General features: G+C 44.4%; 1 protein-coding gene across 4 annotated transcripts in view; it reads right to left on the bottom strand.

Moving 5' to 3' along the window:
• Positions 1-22,629, bottom strand: part of LOC146172100 (nose resistant to fluoxetine protein 6-like) — a 248,137-nt gene that overhangs the window by 18,117 nt on the left and 207,391 nt on the right. For all 4 annotated transcript variants that reach the window (XM_084585943.1, XM_084585944.1, XM_084585945.1 and 1 more), the window contains exons 8-10: positions 20,666-20,758; positions 13,062-13,230; positions 8,282-8,361 (exon numbers count right to left, since the gene is read on the bottom strand). In XM_084585943.1, coding sequence (XP_084442069.1) covers positions 8,282-8,361; positions 13,062-13,230; positions 20,666-20,758 — 342 coding nt within the window. The remainder of the gene's footprint in view (positions 1-8,281; positions 8,362-13,061; positions 13,231-20,665; positions 20,759-22,629) is intronic.

The raw sequence follows: 22,629 nt of genomic DNA, 5'->3' as shown, positions 1-22,629 counted from the left end.
CGATAAGCTTTTTTACACACGGCTAATGAATTACCTGAGTAAATTTAAACTTTTAGCTCCTCAACAATTTGCATTCCGACCAGGCTATTCTACCGAATTAGCACTCATAAATTTTATTGAAAGTGTGAAGCGAGCCATTGTTGACGGTTTAATTGTTGGAGCCAGTTTTATTGATCTAACAAAAGGTTTCGACTCAATTAACCATCACATTCTTGATTATAAACTAGAATTATTTGGAATCTCCGGCCCACCCTTCGAGTTTATCCGCAGTTATTGAAGCAATCGATCTCAAGTAGTTCTTGTAAATAATACTTTTTCTACCGTTCAGGCTGTAAACAAATGTGTTCCGCAAAGATCGATACTTGGCCTTTACTCTTTTTAATGTTCATTAAGGATCTGCCCGTTGCACTAAATCATACAAATTTCTTGTTATATACGGACGGTACAACGATTTATGCTTCTCACAGATCCACCGCCACACTTCAGCATATGCTTCACACAGATCTTAATAACATTACCACGTGGTGTGAAAATAGCAAGTTAAAAATAAATCCCCAAAAAACCACTTTCGTGCTATTTGACGCTCATTTCGCTTTCATAAATGTTCTTCCTAGAATAGCGATTGATAACCATGCGCTGCCTATCTCAGAAACTTCCAAGATTCTGGGCGTAATTCTCGACAAGCACTTAAATTTCCATCACCATGCCTAATCGCTCATGCATAAAGTTTCGTTCAGCATTCACGTCATAATAAAAACCCGTGAATATTTCCAACCCCACATAATACATTCATTATATTATGCCTACATCCATAGTCACCTTAACTACTGTTTGTCTTTCTGGGGAAATACATATTACAGGCATATTGAAAGACTTCAATGCCTCCAGAATCAAGCCATCAGGCTATGTCATTGAGTTGATTCCAGTCACGCTCTCTGCCACTGTACCACAGTTTGAACATACTTCCACTTCAACATTTATTCAGCCTAAAATTGTCCATGATTATGTATAAACTAATAGGTCATCATGCTCATATTGATGACATTACCAACCAGCTTGTAAATACTAATCCTATCAGGTTTAAAGAGTGCAATAATCTTCTTTTGCGAAAAGTCAGGACTAATTACGGAAAATTTACTACCTTGTTTGCCGGCATATCCTACTGGAATTCTTTACCTCTAGAAATTAAAGCATCGCATACTGTTCACTCATTTTATTTCCGCATGAAACAATATTTAATAAACATGTTACATAGCTAATTTTCTTCAACCGTTAAAGTTCACTTTTGAATGTGCTATTTTGTCTGTTCTATGCACTGAAGTTGATGATCTGTATATTTATCTTCTTTATTCTCATTAGTGTATATTCTAAACGTTGTTTTGTTGGTTGTACCTTTATACTAATTTCTTGTTACACTGCTTCCTCCTTTTTGTTTTTCTTTTTACATTTCTACCTCACTTGCTTTGTTCTGGGAGGTCCCGCCGATAGTCTTGTACTACGGTACTTCCTTCTGTACAACTCTTACTGTATCTATTTTTTTGTATGTATGTATGAAATAAACTTGAAACTCTCCACCTCGCTCCTTCCCGCGTCGTCTATCGTCGTTTTGCTTCCGAGAAGGCGTCCTCTACAAGAGAAAATACGGTCCCACAGACTCCCAATGCCTGTTAAGGTTCCGACGTTGCTCCGCGATGAAGTTTTACAAGCAATCCGCGACAAGCTTCCTTCCGGACTTCTCGGCTTGTCTCGAACATTGGCACGGACACTTCAAAGATACTACTGGCCGAGGCTTGCTACCGTTTTCCAGGGCTGTCAGGACCTTCCGCGAGTGCTAATTTCGGCAGACACTACCTGTCGCGCCGGCAGGACTGCTGAAGCCCATTGATTCACCTTGATTGCACTTGCTCGGTTCGTTTCTGACGTCATCAGTGGGTAACTGGCACACAGTGGACGCCACTGACTACATCACGCGGTATTGTGAGAAGCAAACCCGTCCCAGAGGCACTTTTGCTGAAACTGCTAGCATTTTTATCTTTAGCCTACCCCTTCGTCACAGTGCCCCTGAAGTCGTTTGAACTAGGAGAAGAACGGCATTTAGATCAGCCTGTAATCCCCTACAGGAGCACTACTGTGCGGTAATTCAGACTACCTAAATTATTCAGCTCAGCATAATTAATGCAGACCTGACGGAGATTACTGACACCTTTAAGCACACTAACTTCCCATAAATGTCCGCCATTCCTAGAATAACTAATCGGCGCTTAGAAGAGAAACCACATGAGCGCGAAGAGGATGCAAGTAACTTGGTCTTATTCGGACGCTAGTGAACATTCCTTGGAGTCAAGCAACTTTCTATGCGCTAGCAAATAAAGTTAATTATTTCGCCGCTAAACAACCCTTTATTTCGTCTCTTTATGGGACGTGTGCAGGGTCACACTGCATTACGCAGTCATATTTCTTGCTTCCCTTAATGCTCCCGTTTTAAGCCTATACCTCGAAGCACGCAGAGACGAGACGAACCTGCGTTCTTGGCAAGACCGCAAGCGTCGCTGACAGAGCACACTTTTTACTCATTGTTTCTGGGTGGTCAAGCATCACAGGGAGCACCGGTGTCGACTAAGCATGGGGAGAGCTCCTCAGCCGCTATACGCACGGCAGTACAAAGGGTGTCGTTGGCGAAGAGGTGACAGTGATCTCTGCGCTGCGCAGGATTGCGGGGACTGACTTGTCACGTTAAGGCGAGTCACGTTGTGCGTTCTCGTACTGAAGCCGGGACACTCGCATTCGTGCATCTCTTGCAACGAGCGTAGCTTCTTACGTAATTCTAGGGTGCACTTGAGCTCCGTAACGGACGCGAACCAAAAGCATGTCTGCGAGGAACATTGGTGTGAAGCAGTTGCCGAATACGTCCCGTCCCTCGGTCTCAGCAGTGGCGACAACGGCTCGATCGCCAGCGCCCGATTCCCGGAGACGCAGAGCGGTTTCTGCGAGCTCAGCACACCCACGCGTGCACTGACTGATAAACATGCGCGGAGCGGCTAGCGAATGAATAAACACGCAAACACAAGGCGTGAAACGCAACGTTAGCAGTCGACCACTGCGACGGAACACTGCCGCATCCTCAAGTTTCCGCTGCGTGGGACAGCACCGCGCGGGACACCAGGCGCAATGAAGCGGTGCGAGAATAAACAAAGAAATACACGAGGACGGAGGAGCGAGCGGGGGACGAGTGGAAATAAGAGATGTGTGGCTCCTGGGCGCCGCGGTGGACAGGCGAAACCACGAAGGCGGCAGGTCATCAATCAGAGTCTCCAGGCCGCCGGGCCGATCGAGGCAGGCGCCTTTATTCCGGGAAAGAGCTGCGGGGTTGCTCGCGTGCGCGTCGCGTTGTGCATAGCTCGCGGGGGAAGTCAATCGGCGACCCAACGGGACTGCGCTTTTATTAGGTGGACACGCCTTTAGCGTGCTCGACATCTCGGAGCCGGGTTTCGGGCACTGTCGAAACTCGTGCCAGTTATAGCAGGGAACTCTGTTCGCGTGAAATCACGCGAAAAGTTGCGTGGTCGGGGCCACTCGCTCGTTGAGCGTCTGCTAGAAACGAGACGCACTTATTTCCACTCGAAATATAAAAGCTTCGTTTGCGGCTGCAGAATCAAAAAAAGGAACCAAGAGAAAATCCGGCATGACACACTTTGCGAAGGCATCACGCTGCTAAGAGCCGCTACGACGACGCCGTGATGCAAAGCGTGATCGTGGGCGTTATACTGCCGGGTGTGTAAACACTCCGCGGAGCGCACGTACAGCGGCGCAGTCGTTAAACATTTCCACGGCCGAGATGGGAGGGTTCTGAACCAGTGCTTGCCGTCGCATCTCAGTGCACACACACAGCGAAAGGAAGGCAGCTAATACTTTGTACTCAAAATTTCAGCGCACGTCACACTCCTAGGGTCGCTATAATATATTCCGGTAAGAAGGCTTTCCGCGGAATCGCCTTTCGTAGCCTGAGCACAGGCTCTTCAAACTCGCTGAGGCTTGAAAGCCACCTGATCACACCTTTGCAGAGCTCTTCTCTGATGCAGCGCCGTTTGCATCGGGGAAAGGGATGCCATAAAGTAAATGTATATTATCCTTATTACCCCGGCAACAGGAATTTATTTATAGCCTACGAAAGTCATTTGATAAGAATTTAACTTGACCTTTACGGATCCTGCACTCAGATCCAACCTCGGTTTTAAGATATAACGTTAGGTCGGGTGCTGCATCAACAGCGCAGTTTGTTCACATTTTTTGCGGAGACTGCAGCGGATTTGTAGTTTAATCACGCCGCAAGTGGTGCAATGAAGGCCTTCGCATCCGGTACAGAAAAGATGAATGCCGACAATTGCAACCCAATATACAGTGCGCAAATACATCAGCTGCTGAATAGACCACGGTCTCTAATTCGTAATGCGAGCTGATGTAATGCTAAGGAGTGATGCTCCCTTAATTCAGTTTTCTCCACTTTGGGTGGTTATCCTAAGTACATTGGAGCAGCCTTTACATAAAGTTGTTTCATGGTGTTTCAGCGCTGGAAAGGAAATCCTCAAGTGCGGCACACTGCCTCCACACAAAGGTTTTTCTCTCTCCCTGTCCTTAGTATATGCACGACATTTTTATGTAGCAGTATTTCTTATATTTTACAACAAATTTAAATGCACTTTTCACTGAAGAAAAATATATATCCTTAATTTCAATTTTCAATTTACTTCGTGCACAGACATATCTCCTACTCGTGTAAGTAAATGTGTTTATATACGTTGAGAGGGAACACCTCCGGAAATAAGAGCGCCAAAAAGGCCGTAGACTTTCCAAAAGGAATGCTAGGGGCCAGGAGCGCAGTAGAATGAAGCGCTGAAAAGTAGATAGATTGTGGTCTGAGCGAAGCGGCTGAAATGACACTGTTTCTGTCAAATAAGCGATCACTAAATTTCCCTTCGACGCATGAACGAAAATTATGCCCAGCGATATTTACCGTCATTAGCTATTACCCTCTGGTTACGCTTCTCTACGGAATCTGAACATCAGTCACCCCTTGTTAAGTTTGCAAGGTCATTTAATTTTTTTTCTTTTTATGAATTCTGCGTTTGCCTCTTGGCCGTTGCCCAATAACCTTGCCTTTAGTACTGACGCCAGTGATTAGCACTGTTAGTTAGCTTCAAGCCTGACGTCAAAAGCGGTCGCTACTATTGGCAGAGGGTCCAGAGGGTCCATTTATAAAGAAACGGAATACTTTAAGGAGATACGGCCCCATGGACAGGATTCCTTGAAGGTCTAAACCTGCGCAATTATTTGAAAACCGCGACAGGGGCATTAAGGAGGCTATGATCAGGCTTGAAGGCAAGATATTAAAAAAAAAATGATTTCGAGTCAAGCCCGTGCATTTTTCAAGGGGTCGTTGTACTATCGGAGAGAAGTATGAATTAATACCTAAAAGCAGTACATGAATAAAATGGTGAAAGCTGCGTGCCCTCGATTAAGGCTGTCAGCAATTAAGCAAGGTGCAGGGCAGGGCTGCAGATTAACTTCAACAAAGTGGGATTCTTTAATTTTCATCAAAAACTCAGAATACCGACGGTTCTGCTTTTCTTCCAAAATGAAGGAAGTATCCGCGGCAGGAGATCGAACCTGTCGCAACAAACCCAGCGACCGCACATCAGTTGCAGCCACCGTAGCTGGCGTTTCTTCCGGCAAGAACTATAGTGCTCCCGATAACATCTGCGGGAGTTTTATACCTCACAAATATGCCACAGTGGTTTGCACGTACGAATTTGTTTTATTTTTTAATTTGAATTCGATTACACAAACTCGATTGCAATTTCTGTCCGTTATTGAACTCAGCGGCTACATATGTCTACTGCGAGGCCGTGACAGAGCTTAATTGTTCGCGCCTTTCCGTTTTACATTTCTCTCAATATGCGTGTATCACTGCGCAAGCTACAAAACAGAGCTGAAATTCAAAATGCGGTGTTATTAGAAAGATTCTGGTGGCAGTATAATACTGTAATCATTACGGCGCCTTCGTGTGAGCCTCACTTAGCACACAGCGACCGATTACAAACTTTCTATGAAGCGGATTTACTAGTTCTACTATAGTTCTTAGAGCCTCAATTTCTGAGGCGATGAGGACGTTGACAAGAAAGACATATGAATCACTTAACCTCGATACAAAGATTAAAATGCATCTTCAATGTTTTGTTAACAGCAGCCGCGTTGTTCACTACTAACAATACCGAACAATTCAAAAGGGAACACTTTGCAGTACATTAGGCACTCTTTATTTTCTTCACTTTATGACTCTGCACGTCGATGACGCCGATTTCTTTTGCGTGCTTTCCTGTTGTTAAAACTGTTAAAATGTTCTTATCAGTTTTTGTCACTTATAGATATTAAAGCTGCTGTTAGGATTTTCAGTCGTAATCTTTTCTACCATGCCCTGCATGGCTTTCCCTTTTTTCTTCTGTTAAGTTTATTACACCCTCGACATTTTTTAAACCGTATGTAATCTGCATTTTCCTTACCCCTAATATTGTATAATGACGTTGTAAAGCATTTTCTTACTCGCGTTATTTACTATATTATATTAAATAATCTTTTGTGCATTGTTAATTAATGTAAACATTTGTACCGGCCACCCCCGTTCTAATGCCCTCAGCATGGGCCATGAGGAAATGGTAAATAAATAAATAAATAAATAAATAAATAAATAAATAAATAAATAAATAAATAAATAAATAAATAAATAAATAAATAAATAAATAAATAAATAAATAAATAAATAAATAAAATCAAATAAAATAAAAGCGACGCGAAATTCAGTCCTTCCAGCGTCAGAGTGGCAGCGAGGTTGGCAGCTACGTTACCTAACAGGCACTACTGCGAGCTACATGGCCGTGTAGTATGCTCACGGTAGACTTGCCCTGATTTAGAGCACACCATCTGAGCAAACTGAGAGTCGCTTTCTGCTGCTTCGCACTGTTTTGCGTCAGCTTGATTTAATCCGGCGCACATATATTTATTTGGTGTTACTGGCTGCAATTTTATGTCGTTATATAGTCTTCTCCCGATGTCCTAAAGACGTGTTTGAAAAAGAAACGTATACGTTTTTATCCCGTCCACGCCTTTCACAGGAAAGGGTCAGAAGGGGCATATCTCTGGGCTCCGCTATTCCAAACATATAGTGTTTTTAGCTTTCATTCTTAGCAGATGCAAACGAAGATCGTTGGGGAAGCGCGGCTGGCCTGAGGCCGAACATAAAGCAAAACACGAAGCCCAGACTGACGTCCAACATTCGGCCCGAATGGTATCAAGCTGAGTGAGCCGCAAAAAGAAGCTCGCCGTGCTCGCATTCAAACATTCAAAAGCTGCATCTTTGTTTCCGGTGCCTTACACAATTCCGCCATCGCAGCACCCTCTTGAGCGGCGTGCATGCGCAGGCATGTATTGTCTTTGCGCTGCAGTGACGACAGTGAGGCGTGTGTCGACGGCGACCGGGCCCCTACTGACATAGCTCGGAAGCCGCGGCAAGGTTCATCCCCCGCTTCGTAACAATAAGGTCGCGTCACTCGGGACCAAACGCCTGCCAAAAACCGGTTTCCAGCGACATAAACTAAAACGGCTCGCTTGAAACGACATTTACATACTGAGTTATAAATATTAGGAAAACTGAGTAAAAACAAAAAATTAAAACAGTCAAGCGCTTGGATAAATGAGACCAAGATTTTTTTCCTTCCTGAAAAAAGACGGTATATTGCATGTTTGCGGTAATTATACCACGCCTTGTTTTCTAACGGCTTCTCTTGCTTTTATAAACAAGGAAGGATGGCTTGCTTATGCTTAGTTAGTTTCTGTTACCTTCAGAGGTAGTAGATGCTACTAAAGGTAGTTCCTGTTACTGCCTTCATAGGTGTAAATGTTTGCAAAAGTAGTTCCTGTTGCTAACTTTTAAGGTCATAGTTTATAGTAAAGGTTGTTGCTGTTGCTATGTTTATAGTACTCGCAGTTAATACGTTGGGTGTAGTCAATACTGCTAAAGGTAGTTCCTGTTGCTACCGTTCTAGACTTAGTAACTGCTACTAAATTTCATTTCTTGTATTTACAACTAAGGTTGGAACACAAGTGACAGCCAGTTAATACCGTATAAGCTAGTTATTGCAACTATCCATTTTTTTTAGAGTACACTGTGGAATCGCTACAACATAAACGTACACAAGAACAACGGCAAAGCTGATAAAAAATGGCTCACCTTTGCAGCACAAAGATGACGGCAGTACCAACAAGACACAACTGGATAAGCACCGCGAAGTACCAGGTGATCTCCAGACACTGTTTAAAAAAGACCCACAGAGGAAAGGCGTCTTAGAAAGCAGGCTTTTTGTGCGCAGTACGATGTATAAGTGCGAGGAAAACTTGCAAAGTTCCCACTTTTGTTTGGTCAGCACGATTCTTTACAGCGAGAAGCAATAAAAAAACAACTAAGAAACGGCCGCCATGGTTCACGGTTCCAAAGAAAAGAAGGTTTGTCTAAATGCTAATACAAAGGCGATAAAGACAAAAGCCATTTCACAGTGACGCATCTCACAAAAGACTTCAAACTCATGCGAGCTTTAATACGAACGGAATGGCAATTCGTTCTTGGAGTGATCCCGATTCTCTGTGCTATGGAACTGGGGCGGCGCTGAATGTAAGGATCAAATAAAATGCCCAGACTAGATGACAATGTGTCACTGTCCTTTATCTTTTTGCTTGTTTACTGCACTGTGACACGCGTCGCATCAGCTTCAGTCGAAGCAGCCAAGTTTAAAGAGGTAACCTTCACCTGTCATGCCTTACCAAGCCTAAATGCATAGCGCAATCCGCCGAGAGCATGCGCACGACACAGGAGAAAAAGAAACGAGAGAGCAGACTAACTTGGCACAACCGGACTGCAAGAAACAACCTCCTATCTCTCGGTGGCCCGGGCCCGAATTGCTTTGACAGCACAGCGAGAATAATGCTTAGATTTATGGAGCGCTTGTTCCCATTTTTGCTCGCTGGTGTCCTCAACCAGAATAACCATTTGTGTTTTCGGGCGTCTAGCTTTTTTTATGTACTTATATTGCGTGTGCTTCCATTGTCAGAAACAATAGGCGCAAACGCGTACTCCTTATATTAGTCTGTATTAGCCGCGGGAACTGATCGGCTGTTGTAAATCGATGACGCGGAATCACGGAATACACCATCAGAAAATCAAAATTGATTGAGCATTTGGTGTGAATTCCGCTAACGGCGATATTAAAAGCGACACAGTCTCGCCGTCGCTAAGTCAGAGCCTAGATTGCGCAATAGAGCGTATGCTGCAGTATAGGGTCTACAGTTCCTTGGCGAAACAAGTTCATTGTCTTTTGCACATAATGGCCTTAGTGTGGCAAAAAGCTCATCGCATTACACAAAGCGAAATAAGTACATTGCCTAACCACGCTTCCCTCTGCGTATACGCCATTACTTGACAAATATCTGTACTGCAGTTAGAAGAGAGAACCTATAGTTTAACATCAGTGAGCGGACTCAGCTTCCACTAAGCTTGGAGCTGTTTATTTTTTATTTGTTTTTGTTTTTGTTTTTTTCAGTGTGCTCATGCTCTGCATGAACACTAGTGGCTTCAAAGAGCTTCTACGGCACATTGAATACAATGGCTGGGGCAGTCTCGTATACAGTTTCATGAAGGCTAAAATTCGTGCCAGTGGGCCTCTTCCACTGATGTGAAGTGATCGCTTTCAAAGACGCTCTGTTCCCATTTCCGCCAGACAAAATATCCCGTGCGGAACAGCTGGCAGCCATAAAGGGCATTTTAACTGGTTTCAGCACGTTTTTTGCTCTAGTGTTTGGCATAATAAAGCGCGCATGCTCCCTTCAAAAGAAGGCGGAAACTTTTCGTTCAGGAGCCGTTCAAAGGCGGGCTTGTTGACAACTGACAGCATCATGGCGACAGCGCTGAAGCGTGAAAGCGAGAAAGAAAATGTGTAGGAAATGAACAAAGTAAGACACTATACTGGAGAAAAATTGTAGGTACTCAGAAGCCTGAGCGCCTTTCCTCGCTACTTTTCATCCCACCCTTCGGCTGTCGCGCGCTTAACCCCCTGTCACATAACGGCCTCGACAGTGATGTCTGAGCGCTTTTAGAAATGACCTAAAGTGGGCAGCAGCAGCACCAGGCTTCTTTAGTGGCTCTGAGACAAGATTGTTTTGGTGGGCGCTGTTGACGAGCCGTTCGACTTGCTTTCCCAGACAACTCGCTAGAGGCTTTTCCATTGTTCATCCTCAGTCAGCTTGACAATTAGGCGACGGTCTGTCGACGAAGAGAACTGGCCGGCGACTAAGTTCGTTCGTCAACGACCGTCCTCTCTCTCGCACCCGACCGGCGCTCGCTGAAAGTGTCAAATTCCAAAGTGATCGTTCCAGATTACGGCCCCATGAAGTGTCTCGCCTCGAGGCTTAAAGCTCCCCTTGTTTTTTTTTTTTCCATTCTCTGTCTTTCCGTAGCTGAGCTAACGCTCGTGGGGGACGTGCATTTCTGCTAAACTCTACCAATTTTAATAGAGACACTACACATTTAGCTTTTAATTCAGCTGTTGCATGCGTGCGTGTGTGCGTGTGTGTGTGTGTGTGTGTGTGTGTGTGTGTGTGTGTGTGTGTGTGTGTGTGTGTGTGTGTGTGTGTGTGTGTGTGTGTGTGTGTGTGTGTGTGTGTGTGTGTGTGTGTGTGTGTGTGTGTGTGTGTGTGTGTGTGTGTGTGTGTGTGTGTGTGTGTGTGTGTGTGTGTGTGTGTGTGTGTGTGTGTGTGTGTGTGTGTGTGTGTGTGTGCGTGTGTGTGTGTGTGTGTGTGTGTGTGTGTGTGTGTGTGTGTGTGTGTGTGTGAGAGAGAGAGAGAGAGAGAGAGAGAGGTTGCTTTTTCCTGATGATGAGCCTATACCGACATTTTTTCCATTTCATTAGTTCATTGCAGAACAGCAAAATTAGCATGTCCGAGTAAACGCGCACTATATTTTTTTCTTTCAGAACGCTCTTCCACTAACCACTACTCTACCGTTGTCGTGAACAGCAGTAATTTAACGTTTGGGTACATTTCGATTACTGTGGCAGGAAAAGAACAACTGTGTTCTTGATTTCTTTAACGTCGTTTTTTTTTTCTTTATTGCCTGACTTCAGCACAATACACAAAACCACTTACAGGGCACAATGAGCATTTATTAATACAACAATCATCCAGGTGGGTTGTGGCGTCGTCATGCTAGAATTCTCTTAGGGTCACTAATGACTCCAATCTTCCGAGCCACTCGGGAGCTTCAGGAGCAAGTTTCTGAATTTCAATATATCTATTCATGGCTTCCCGAAAATAGATCCGTGCTGGCCGTGCGTCAGGATCGCAATGGTATCCTGCCATTCTCGAGCGCCAAATACAGTGGAGGGCCATTGAAAAGAAGAACAAACGACTCAAGACGATCGGCGTCGCACATTGCTTTTACCGCCCACGCCGCTTGTGTGAATCACATTTTTGGCCGCGCGCAACTTGATATCTTACCAAAGCATTAATTCTCACAGACTTCAATCTGGTTTCTGACTTCGCAGCGCTTGCACATGCTCTGCCGCCCGTCTCTTAGGGTTGATCTCTGGAAATCAAGCTCCGCTCATTTATGTGCAAGCCAGCAACGCGGTCTGCCCCTTTCATTATAGGTTCTTAGAAATTCTATTAAGCACTGGGACGCTGTTTTATTGGTGCCTTTTATTGATGATTGTCATAGGTAACATTTTCTCTCCACGTAAGGTACATAGATGTAGGTTATTACGTTTAGTAATTCACTCAGATATGCTAGACTTCTAGTTATGATGGCGGACTTCATAACGGGACACATCCTGCATCAAATGCTCGATGAATATGCCTCTAAACTCCAGCGCAGCAGCAAATCCCGTAGCCAGCATAAATGTGCGAGCATGTTTTTTGTTTTTCTTTTCCTCTTCCGGCTAGTACTAAGCTCTCACAGATAGAACCTGCGGCATATACGAAATGTTCACCTGCGTGCCTGTGCTGCTCGACAGGTAGATATTCACGCACGGTTCATTGTCCCTGATATTATTTGGTGAAGAAACGCCCAGCGATCTTTTCGATATGTTCTGCTTCACAACGCTGGCAAATGGGAATTACTTGAAGGTTTCATTAAGAACATGTCAAACTATTATATATATTAGTGAGCGCCACGTGAGTGATCTCTATTGATATAATTCTAATTTGATTATTTTTCTTTTGTTCACTTCCTTTTTCTTATTGCTTTGGTCTGTTGAGATAATATTGCTTAGCGTTTCAAAGGAACATAGGCTATGAGGGATGCTGTAGTGGAAGGTTAGAGATTTCCAACAACTTAGGTCACTTAATAAAGCAATACACGGGCCTCTTGCTATTCGACTCCATCGAAAAGCAGCCGCCGCTACCGGGGCCGACCTGCATCTTTGAGATCTGCAGTCAAGCCCCAATTCACTGAGCAACACACAGAGAATGCAAACATTCCCCTACACTTTCATTGGCTTCCGTTTCTGTCAGTTCCTTTAATACAAGTCCTGAATGCCTTTAAGGTTGTCTCTTGTTTCCTTCGGTTTTTATTAGTTCTCGGCATCACGTATACTTAAGCTACTAGTACTTGGAAGTATTATTTATTTGTTATATTCTTCAATTTCTCATGGCTGCAATCAAATGCAAAGTTGCGAGAACATGAACCCTTGACCACTTCTTGAAATTATGTCATCATTACAAGGACAAAACACTGGTGCTCCCAGGGGCGTCTCCATGTCACTAGTATACTACAGGCAAACAATAAGCAAGCTGACAAACACCTAGGACATTACATAGAAGCGAGGAATCCTATTCGACGAAGCACGCATGATCTGTTAGTAGAAAAGACTGAATAATATAATTTAACCGCTTGTCTACTCAGGATAACGAGTTGATTACTAGAAGAGAATGGGTCAGCATTTTCTAGTCAGTGTGCGACGTACCCTCTCGTGCGGAGCGACAAAGATGTTATTGACAAAGAGGACGTTGAGCCACCAGTTGTCGTGGCAGTTCTGCGCCACGCTCTCCATGGTCTCCTTCCACATGGGGCCTGAGCCGATGACAGGCAGCAAAATGGCGACCATTGTAGCTAGCAGCATTGCCACCACGGCCCTGCACGCAAAGTGGCACTCAGTATAGTTGCCCTCTTGCAAGAAATCGCGCGTCTCACTGCTCAAGAACCTTTCTCTAGTCCTAAATAATTACTATTATCGTTATTGTTTCATTTAGAATCACAAGTTCAAGCTGCTCTACTACGGACGACAACGACCAGCTTCAGACGCAAGGCTGAGCAGACATTCACTGTGCCCGCACACCAGAATCTGTCACCACCAAAAATTACGTATTGACAGTCAATTTATCGGCCCCTTTCACCATTTCCATAAAAATCCTACGTTTTTATGATACCTTCAACAGTGTCAGAGGAGGATTTCACGGGAGCACAGATCTCTCCGGCTGTATATACTACAATACAGCTCGCTCTAAGACCGGTTGGTCCATCTTGAAATTGTAACAATACTGGGTACCAGCGGATACAAAATACGCAAAGCGATTATTTTATATTCCTTTGCGCCTCATTTTGTTTCACAATTTCAACATATTTGTACTCCGTCTCACAGCGCGTTCACCCCCAGTGGCAGCTGCATTGAGAACTAGCGAATCAGGACCGAATTATTCAAGTTCATCACGGGAAAAACGCTTCTCGACCGACTCGTTCAGCGAGTGTGGCGCAGTATCCTGGTGTACGATAGCCAGTGTACAGCCGCCTACAGACTTAACACGAATGACGCAACGCATGGCCTGGAATGTAGTCAGCACCGTGAAGCGATAGTCATCGGGTTCGAGATAATGCTCTTGGTACGTTTACTGCGGCTGACGATAGCTGCTGTGCAGATCGCTTTGACTGCCTTTTCGCCTATGCCTGATCACCGCGTGGACAGCGTGCTCGTCAATGGGGAGTGTCTGCGCTTTTTGCTCGCCGATGCGTCCTCCCATGCCGGGCAAAGCTCTTTATAGTTTTCGTAAAATGGGAACCAGAAATTGTGCGCTAAGTTACCGCAGTTCGCTCCCCTGGAGAATTTGGTCCAAATCCGGCGGACGTAACAAAATTTGTTACAAAAAGTGTGATGCGCTTCCAAATTGTTTCTACACCAGGTCACTGGTATTATGCCATACCAAGGACGTCAAAAACAAGCAGCAGGGAAAAAACTAGCTAGTGCTGCCAGTAAGGTTTGACAGGAAATAAATCTGTCGCATGAAATTTTGTCAATTATTTCTCATGCCCCCACTCTTCCACACTTCGCGTTGGTTTACTTTTGCAGAACAATTTACCTCGGCGTTCTGCTTTTTCTATTCCGCTCTAGAGATCATACATTCAGACGAAGCATGGCAAAAAAGTTGCGCGCTTCCTGAGCATGAAAACATATGAATACAATTAATTACCAAGAGTAATGCGATGCCGTAATAGATAAAAGCGATAACTTGAGACCAAAATATATATAAGAATGCTGTTTAAGCTAACTAAAACACATTTGCTACCAGTAAAAAGTGTCTAGGGATTAATTTCGAAGGAGTCTACTGCTCTAGGCTACCGGCTATAGCATTTTAGAATATTCTGTTTAGGTTATTACTGCCGCTGCAGCATCGCTCGCGCGCAATCTTTAGATCGAGTTTAGAAAATGACTCGCATGTGTACCATATTATATACGCAGGGATCTTTATGAATGGTATATGGGCTGTAAAGTTCCCTAGTGACACAGGCTATTAGTGGCGTCGTACTACAGAGTTCTTGATTGATCGGGGCTACTCGGGGTTCATAAACGAGAGCTGCAATCGCGCAGCCTACGGGCGAGAAGGAAAAACGTCTTGTAACTACGCTGCATGCGTATGGACATTGTTGCGGGAGAAAAGCAAGGGTTCAAGTCCGCAACATCCTACATTAAACAACCTTGACACTCGAGGGGGCGTGAAGTGATCATAAATTAGCACGAGATCTTTCGCGCTCTTTCAAAAAACAAAAAAACTACCAAAAGAACCAGCGTAGCAGTGTGAGCGATAATACTGGTATAGGCAGGGTGACAGGCAATGAAAACAGTGTTCGTAGATGATGACTGACCTTAAGTACAGTGTGAAATCATAAGTTTCATGATCATTTCCTGAAAGTGCCTCGAAGAGTGCCAACAGACGAATGTGCTGCCATAGTGCATATGGCTCAGACAATGAGTCAAAGTGAAATGGCCGCAAGAATGGGGCGGTTCGTTTCTACGGTCAACCGCATTATTCAGGCGATTAGTGACGAAAGGAGATTGGAAGACGCTCCGCGTAGAGCTCTGGAGCGCGCAACAATTCCAGAAGAAGCGGCTTCAGTTGATCCATTCCTCATGGCGCGAGAAATCCGCAACGAGCTCGGTTTACACATCGGTGAGGAAACCATGCTCAGAAGGCTCCATGACGCTGAAAGTCAAAGCCGGGCAGACTCGACGAACCCGCTGCACCGCCACTAGCGGTTGGAGTTCGTAGAGGCCCACGAATAATGGACGCCAGAAAACTGGCGCTACGTCGCGTTCAGCGATGAATCAACATTCTGCACATGATAGGACCAGCGCCAAAGAGTTTGACGTGCTGAAAACTACCGGTATGCTTTTGATGCGCCCTATTATACCAGTTGAGTGGGGAAAAATGCTCGCTTTCTTATTTTCTGTTGTGATCGTGGAACGGTATATCTTTGAGGTGTGGTCGAGCGGACGCACAACGTGAACGTCTGGGGTGCCGTGAGCTACCAGGGCTTGGGACCAATCCACAAGATTCAAGGCAGATTGACAGGGAAGCATACATCGAGATCCTGTAGAATGTTTTGGTGCCACGTGTGTTGAATATGAGCCGTTTCCTGAAGTTTTCTTCTGATTTCAACACGATCGCGCTCCAATACACACGGCTCGAAGGGCACAAGCCTTCCTGAACAACAATGCCGTAATGCAGGTGTCGTGGCCAAGCCGCAGCCCCGACCTCAACATAATCGAAAATGTTTGGGGAATGCTGAAAGCAAAGATCTTCAGATGTTTAGTCTCCAGTCCCACCATTTCGGACCTGCTCTGGAGTGGCATCTGCTGCTGCAGGTTGACATAAAGCTGTTGGACGCGCTTTGTCGATGACTGCTGGAGCGCCTGGATGTACTGAAGAGTACTCATGATGGAGCGACTCGCTTTTAGATAGTTTTATAAAGAGCTTGTTGCTTTCTTGTTTTGTTTCCTTCTTCACCTAGCCAATGCGTGAAAAACGTTCCCACCCTTTTCTTCCCATGCTGAGTATCCGGACTACTTTCTTTTTGAGAGGGCGAGCATGCTTGCGAGCATGCAAACGTGTAATTAATTCATAGACAGAGACTAAAAAGAAAACACGATGTTAACAAAATTATTTCTCAAAATAAAAGAATAATGTCTGAGTTCTAAAGCGTAACAAACGTTTTTTGCATACTATTCTTCGAAGTTTCGGTATATAAGGGCTTTACTTAGAAGCGCATCACAGAGCAGAAAATATTTTGTTACGTCGGTCGCATGTGAATCAAACCCGCAAGGGGCGCAAGCTGCGGCAGCTTAGCGCGGAATTTTCGGTTCCCGCGATAAGAAAACTGAAAACAGTGTCATCGGTGTCGTGGAGGCTGGAGGCGAGAAAAAAGCGCAGAAACGCCCACGCTACGATCAGGCACAAGGAAAAAAAAAACAGCCAGAGCGAGCGGCGCGCCAGCTATCGTCAGCCGCCGTAAACATACCGAGAGATATCTCGCACCGATGACTATCGCTTCCTGACGCGTCACGAAGCGATAGTCATCGGCCCAGACTGCCGTCAGCGCGCTGACGGCAGTCTGGGCCACGCGTCCGTTATTCGTGTTAAGTCTTTGGGCGGCTGTACAGGGCATTCATACACAGCTAAGATGCCGGAAGAGGCTTTGAAGGTTCGCCTTCTGATTTGCTGACACCAGGTGGGCCTTGCATTGCCCTGCTACAACATAGTACTGTAAGAGAAATCGGAGGTCAGGTGAGAACATCAAAAAACAGTAAATGGAGTGACGACCCTACTTTGCATTTTTAGTTTTGTATTTTTTTTCAGAAGATGGGGGGGGGGGGGAGGGGACAAGCAAGTTCAGAATTGCCGAATTTTACAGCAGATCTATAGACAATCACTAGAAGTGTTCTAAAACGAAAAACGTTTGAGTAATCGCGCTATAGCGCGAGTCGAAGAGGCCACTGTGTCTAAGAATCGATTCTTTTCAAATATCTGGTCTATGTGGTTCGTCAGATCACCTGTACGTACCGACGACCTGAGCGTTTCAACAATTGCAGCACTTTAAAATATTGACTAGCTTTTGCTCCCAAGTGTATTCATCTAGGCATAAAAAAAATGCCACATCGTGTCTTATGCACGGTGCGATGCTTTTGTTAAACCTGTTGCATATGATTTCGACATGTCAGTTTTCTCCTTTGTATTAACGGACTGTTTTACAGTATTATTTTCTTCAAATTAACCCTTGAGGGCACATCCATAATGTCACTGAGTTGTAGAAGCAGCACTCCAATTGGTAAATTGAAAACAGGTAGCTTACTGCACATACACTGCAGAAAACAGAATGTATGTGCACTTGGCAGACACGCTAATAAGTGAAAAAGTCAATGCGATATAAGGCGAGAGAATTTATTTACATAAGCCGGTTAGGAGAACATTCCCTATGGTGTAGACACAAGGACAGTTGAGCTAGTTGTTATTTTATTATTGTTGAACGACGTAAAGAGACAAGCAGTGCTCGCCCTGCTTTCTTGCTCGTCCATAGCGTTTTTGCGCTGTTCGGCGGTCATTCCTCGTGCATGGCGCTACGTTTTTTCCTGTTTATTCCCGAACCGCAATGTAAAGCTTAAGCGGCGGAACACTGGAAAAAAAAGTTTAATTTCCCTGCTGCCTTCGCACGCGGCCTGCAGTACACATATGCATCCTGATTTTGAGAGTGGCAATTTCGCGACGCATTGATAAGTCTGAAATAATGTGCCCTGGGTGCACAGAAAGTGAATTTTCTTTTATTGACCTCACGTTCCTCATACTTTAGACGACAGGTGTATATTTCTTGGACTTGTGGTTCGTCATCAGAAATTGTTCTGCTTGTTCAGTATACGAACAGTCTCATTGCCAAAAATTGATGCTTGTCTCTCATTTAGGTTTTGCCTTTTCTGTCATATTGTTTGGTACTTTGAACTGTAACATGCGTGAGAGCGATCGGTGTTCAGACGTTTTGGACGTTCCGACCTACAGCTTCTGTGAGACGTTTTTGCGAATTTTTGAGAAAGAAATTTACACACCACTTCATACCTTTCTCCTCAAATGCCCTTTCTTTTCTCACTGTGCCTAATGTCAAACTTATCGAATTTAAAAAAAAAAAAAATGTAACGTCGGTTTCTATTTTCGCCTTTCTTGCTATAACCACTTCCGGCTCTATTTCTTCTCGAGTACTCATTTGTACGAGGTTCCTTCAAAAATGAGACCGGTACCTTTGTCCTCGCTTCGCGTTAGGCTATGTGGAGATATTTGAGAAAGGGTTGAATTGGTTTACTGAAGTATCAATTTTGCTGACGCACAGAAAACTCACTATCGGAACAGGGCTTACGGGGAATTTGTGGACAATTTCGAAACGTCCCCATTAAATCTGCAATCAAATGGATACACGGCAGTGGCTGCAAACTTAATGCAGCCTTTGGTTGTCCGCGTCGACATGGTCGATTAGATAAACACTTGAGAAATGTGCATCAGTTAGTACTTGTGAATATGGACCCACTTTACGATCGCCGTTCTAGTCTCACGGCGCCTCTGAGTCCGAAACTTACAGCCGAGGACAGCGTTTTACTTTGTTTCTTCTCAAATGCAGCCTGCGAGGTTTACTGCCGTTTTTATCTTTTTAGTCGTTTACCTTCGCTCACTTAGACGGCAATCGTATTTGTTCGCCTCGTGGAAACGTTGCTCCGTGTTTCGGAGGGGTTTGTTAAGAAAGTGAAAGCAAAGTTAAACTTTAATGGGAAATCACAGTGGAGCATGTAAGGCTCCGGAGTTGGCCGTCCTACCCGCCGAACCTTTAGATAGTATTATTTTAGAACCGTGCGTAAAAGGTAGAAGCAATGTATGTTCAACACAAACTTTAATCTAGGCATGTGTTGCTACTTGTTGCTCAATACAAAGCTTCGCTTAATGTGCAAAACATTTCGATACAAAGCAATACAAAGCCTGAAATAGGGTCGGCGCGTAAAAAGTAGACAGAATATTAATAAGTAAAACGAGCTCCACCGGTCTATTTTTTCCATTATCCCAATAAAGAAACATACACATTACAAGTAAAAACCCCTTATTTGGAAAAATGTGAAACGAGGAAACCTCTCCTACATTACATGTTGAGGATTCTTGCAAGGCGTATAGACAACCCATAGTTGTCTGTGCAAAACACCATTTTGCATTTAAGAGGGGAAAAAAAAAGTCACGTAAAATAACTTCAGGAGCATTACTCAGTAAGCGCCTACCTTGTTAATAAATGGAGTTGAGAACAGGTCGACTCATTTAGCGTTTGATTTACCACTCAGTTAGCAGCACCGCTTGAGTGTTATGTGAACATAACATTAGAGCATACGCGCGGAGATTGTTTTTAATACGATTACATTTTCATTTTAAAGTATGCAAGAGTCGTGCGGCTCTGGTCTACGCAGGTGGATGGTACATTATAAGGTGGATATTATGCCCCTGATAGAGCACAATAATTAGACATGTAGTTAACTAAATAACTAATCAGCTTTTTTATTTTTAATCTTAAGAAACGATAATATGTTCAGAAGTTGAAGGCCGTTGACCTCGAAAGTTGGTTGAGATTTTAACAGTTCTTAATCCGCAATATCGTTCGAAACGTCTAACGCCCAAAATTAGTATTTTAAAGATTGCTGAGAGGGCTTTCCCGTATTGGTTATTTTAAAAAAGTGATGTGCCAGGGGCATCATCGCCTAAATCACAATACATTTTTCTACATTATTAAATACCCAAGCGGACTCTGTATTAGAGGCATAAGAAATGCGAGCGACGCCATTTGATTAATACGCAATGAGGGGCAAGGCATTTGAACGAGCTTCCAAATGCGTATTATTTTGGCGCTCGATATTTAGAACAACATTCGGCTACTGAGAAAATTTAACGAGATAACTGACGCTTCACGTTCACGGATATCATTTTCAGAATATAATATAGGCCCTTAGAAATAAATAAATACAAAAGCCAATTAGGTAATTATTTTTAATTGTTTATATGATAAATAAGCGCTCACCCGCCTGATCTCCGTCGTCCGGTATAGTTAACCAGCGCATAATGGACAGACGTGTTCCTCACTGCATTTCGAAATGTGAGCCTCTAAACATTACAAAAATTCTTCCGTAGGCAACCTCTTACAGGCTACAGCAATTGAACAAGAAAGGAGATCGAACGCAAGGACTAGGGGCAATCACAACGTACACTTTGAGATGTTTGAAGAACGCACCTGAACGCTTTGTGAAGCACGCTGAAAATGGGCTGCCTCCGCCGGCCGGTCGACTCGTGGTCCACAAGTCCGTGGTAGCCGAATAGAAACCCACTGCGACGGAGATACCGAGGAAAAGAAACGGCACCACTGGTTAAAATGAATTAAGGTAGACAGGCCAACACGCCGGCCAAAGTTTTAAAGCTTCTGTTTTTTTTTTCTTCGCATCTATAAGCAGTATCCTGTTGACAGGCACCAGCCACACCAGCCACTAACACAGTGAACATCTGTATGAAACGCATAGAAAAGCAGGCTCCTGCTTCTTATGTGTGCTAATGTACAAGTAACATATTGTTTTGGAAAATAATATTCCAAGATCCTTGTGTCAAAAACGCTTAGGCATGCGAGACACATAGGCTTACGTCAAACGGCGGAGTCGCGTAAGGAAGCGTGCAGGGTTGCAGGAAGGGGGGGGAGGAGGGATGGGAGTCGTGTTTTAAGTACGTGATGATTACTTTTTTTCAGCGCGGTGTCATGAGGTATGCACATGAAATTACTCGAAAGCATTTCCATCGCACGTTGCTCCAGCAACGCGCACGACATGGCAAGCTCGATGTGCTGCGCTGGGTACATTTGCAGCCCGTTGCCTTCGAATATTCCAACTTTCGTCTTATTTTTCTTGCTGCGTCGTGGCCACCGCGAATACAGCGGATAGAAGGAGAACTCACAAACCATTTTACGACTCACCCGTAAACTTACTCCTCACCCGACATACGCGAAACCCTGTCTCAGTTATACCGCCGTAACAGAGGACACACGCGACGTGTTATTTACATGCGTCGATCAGAAGCGCGATTACAGCCACTTTGCGAGACGAGACTATACGCCCTCTGCTTTGAAGCCAGGGGATGAAACATTGTTGACACTTATTGCATTTTAAAACAGCAATAGTTAGCTAACCATTGATCGTGAAGCAACGGCACTATGTTGCGGCAAGAAGGTGCACCGAAATTGCGGTCGCAGCTCAATTGCATTGCCATTTCTCCCGTAGAGAGCGCTTTAACTGTACCGTATTTCCGAAGTGGTCCTCCATGGGCTGCTTTCTGCTCCGCGAGAGTTCGAGGACAATAAAATCTTCAAGCACAAAACAGTACGCTCGCTAGTTTGCTTTGCAAATATTCTAATAAGGGTCCCGTTGTGGATTATACATGCACTGTCAAACTGCTCTGCTTAGTCGCATCAAGAAAATGGTTTGATCATTTGCATTACACACCACGGCTTGCGGTGAACTTACCATAGATTTTATATTGAGTTGTTTTTTTCTGACCCGCGTTGCATATTTATCTCTGTTCAGATTAGTAAGAATATAGTTTCATCCTGCTGATGAAACTATGTTGCTTAAAAAAAAAATAAAACAGCCCGAGATAACTGCAACTACGAATGAGTTTACAAACAACTTCCACTTGAAACAGTTCCTTTTTATTTCACTACGTGAGAACCCAAGGTGGCAATCGTAACAGCGCCATTTAAGCGAGACATGTTCACTATAGTGGTTCTGGCAGCCAAAGCTAGCTTGGAGACGCGGACTCATCTTGGTTCAGCAACAACCGCGGTAGTCGCGGCTAGGTAAGCGAGCATTCGAGGGTTGGAATACCAAGTTCGGTGGAGACGCTTCGGCTGGTACAAGACCGTGAAGGGGCATAGTCTAATCAGGAGAGATATTGAGATATAAGTGAAAAATCATTGGTTACAACAACGCACTTTCACATGCCCAAGCCGAAAGAGCGGCCGCGAGGCCCCATTTTAGTGGAGAGCTCCAGACCAATTTTTCGCCTGCTTTGGCTCTCTGGCGTGCACCAGACGTTCACTGTATTGTCGGACTTTTTTTTTTCTCCTTTTCACATTTCACCTTAAGAAAAACGCGGCCGTTCATGCAGGTATTGCATTCACAATCTCATTCTATTCAGGCACAGCGCCATACCCGC

This window comes from Amblyomma maculatum, unplaced genomic scaffold, assembly GCF_055883805.1.
Source record: "Amblyomma maculatum isolate TAMU_Amacu unplaced genomic scaffold, ASM5588380v1 scaffold_13, whole genome shotgun sequence".
Taxonomy (NCBI): domain Eukaryota; kingdom Metazoa; phylum Arthropoda; class Arachnida; order Ixodida; family Ixodidae; genus Amblyomma; species Amblyomma maculatum.
This window is presented reverse-complemented; position numbering and strand designations above follow the sequence as displayed.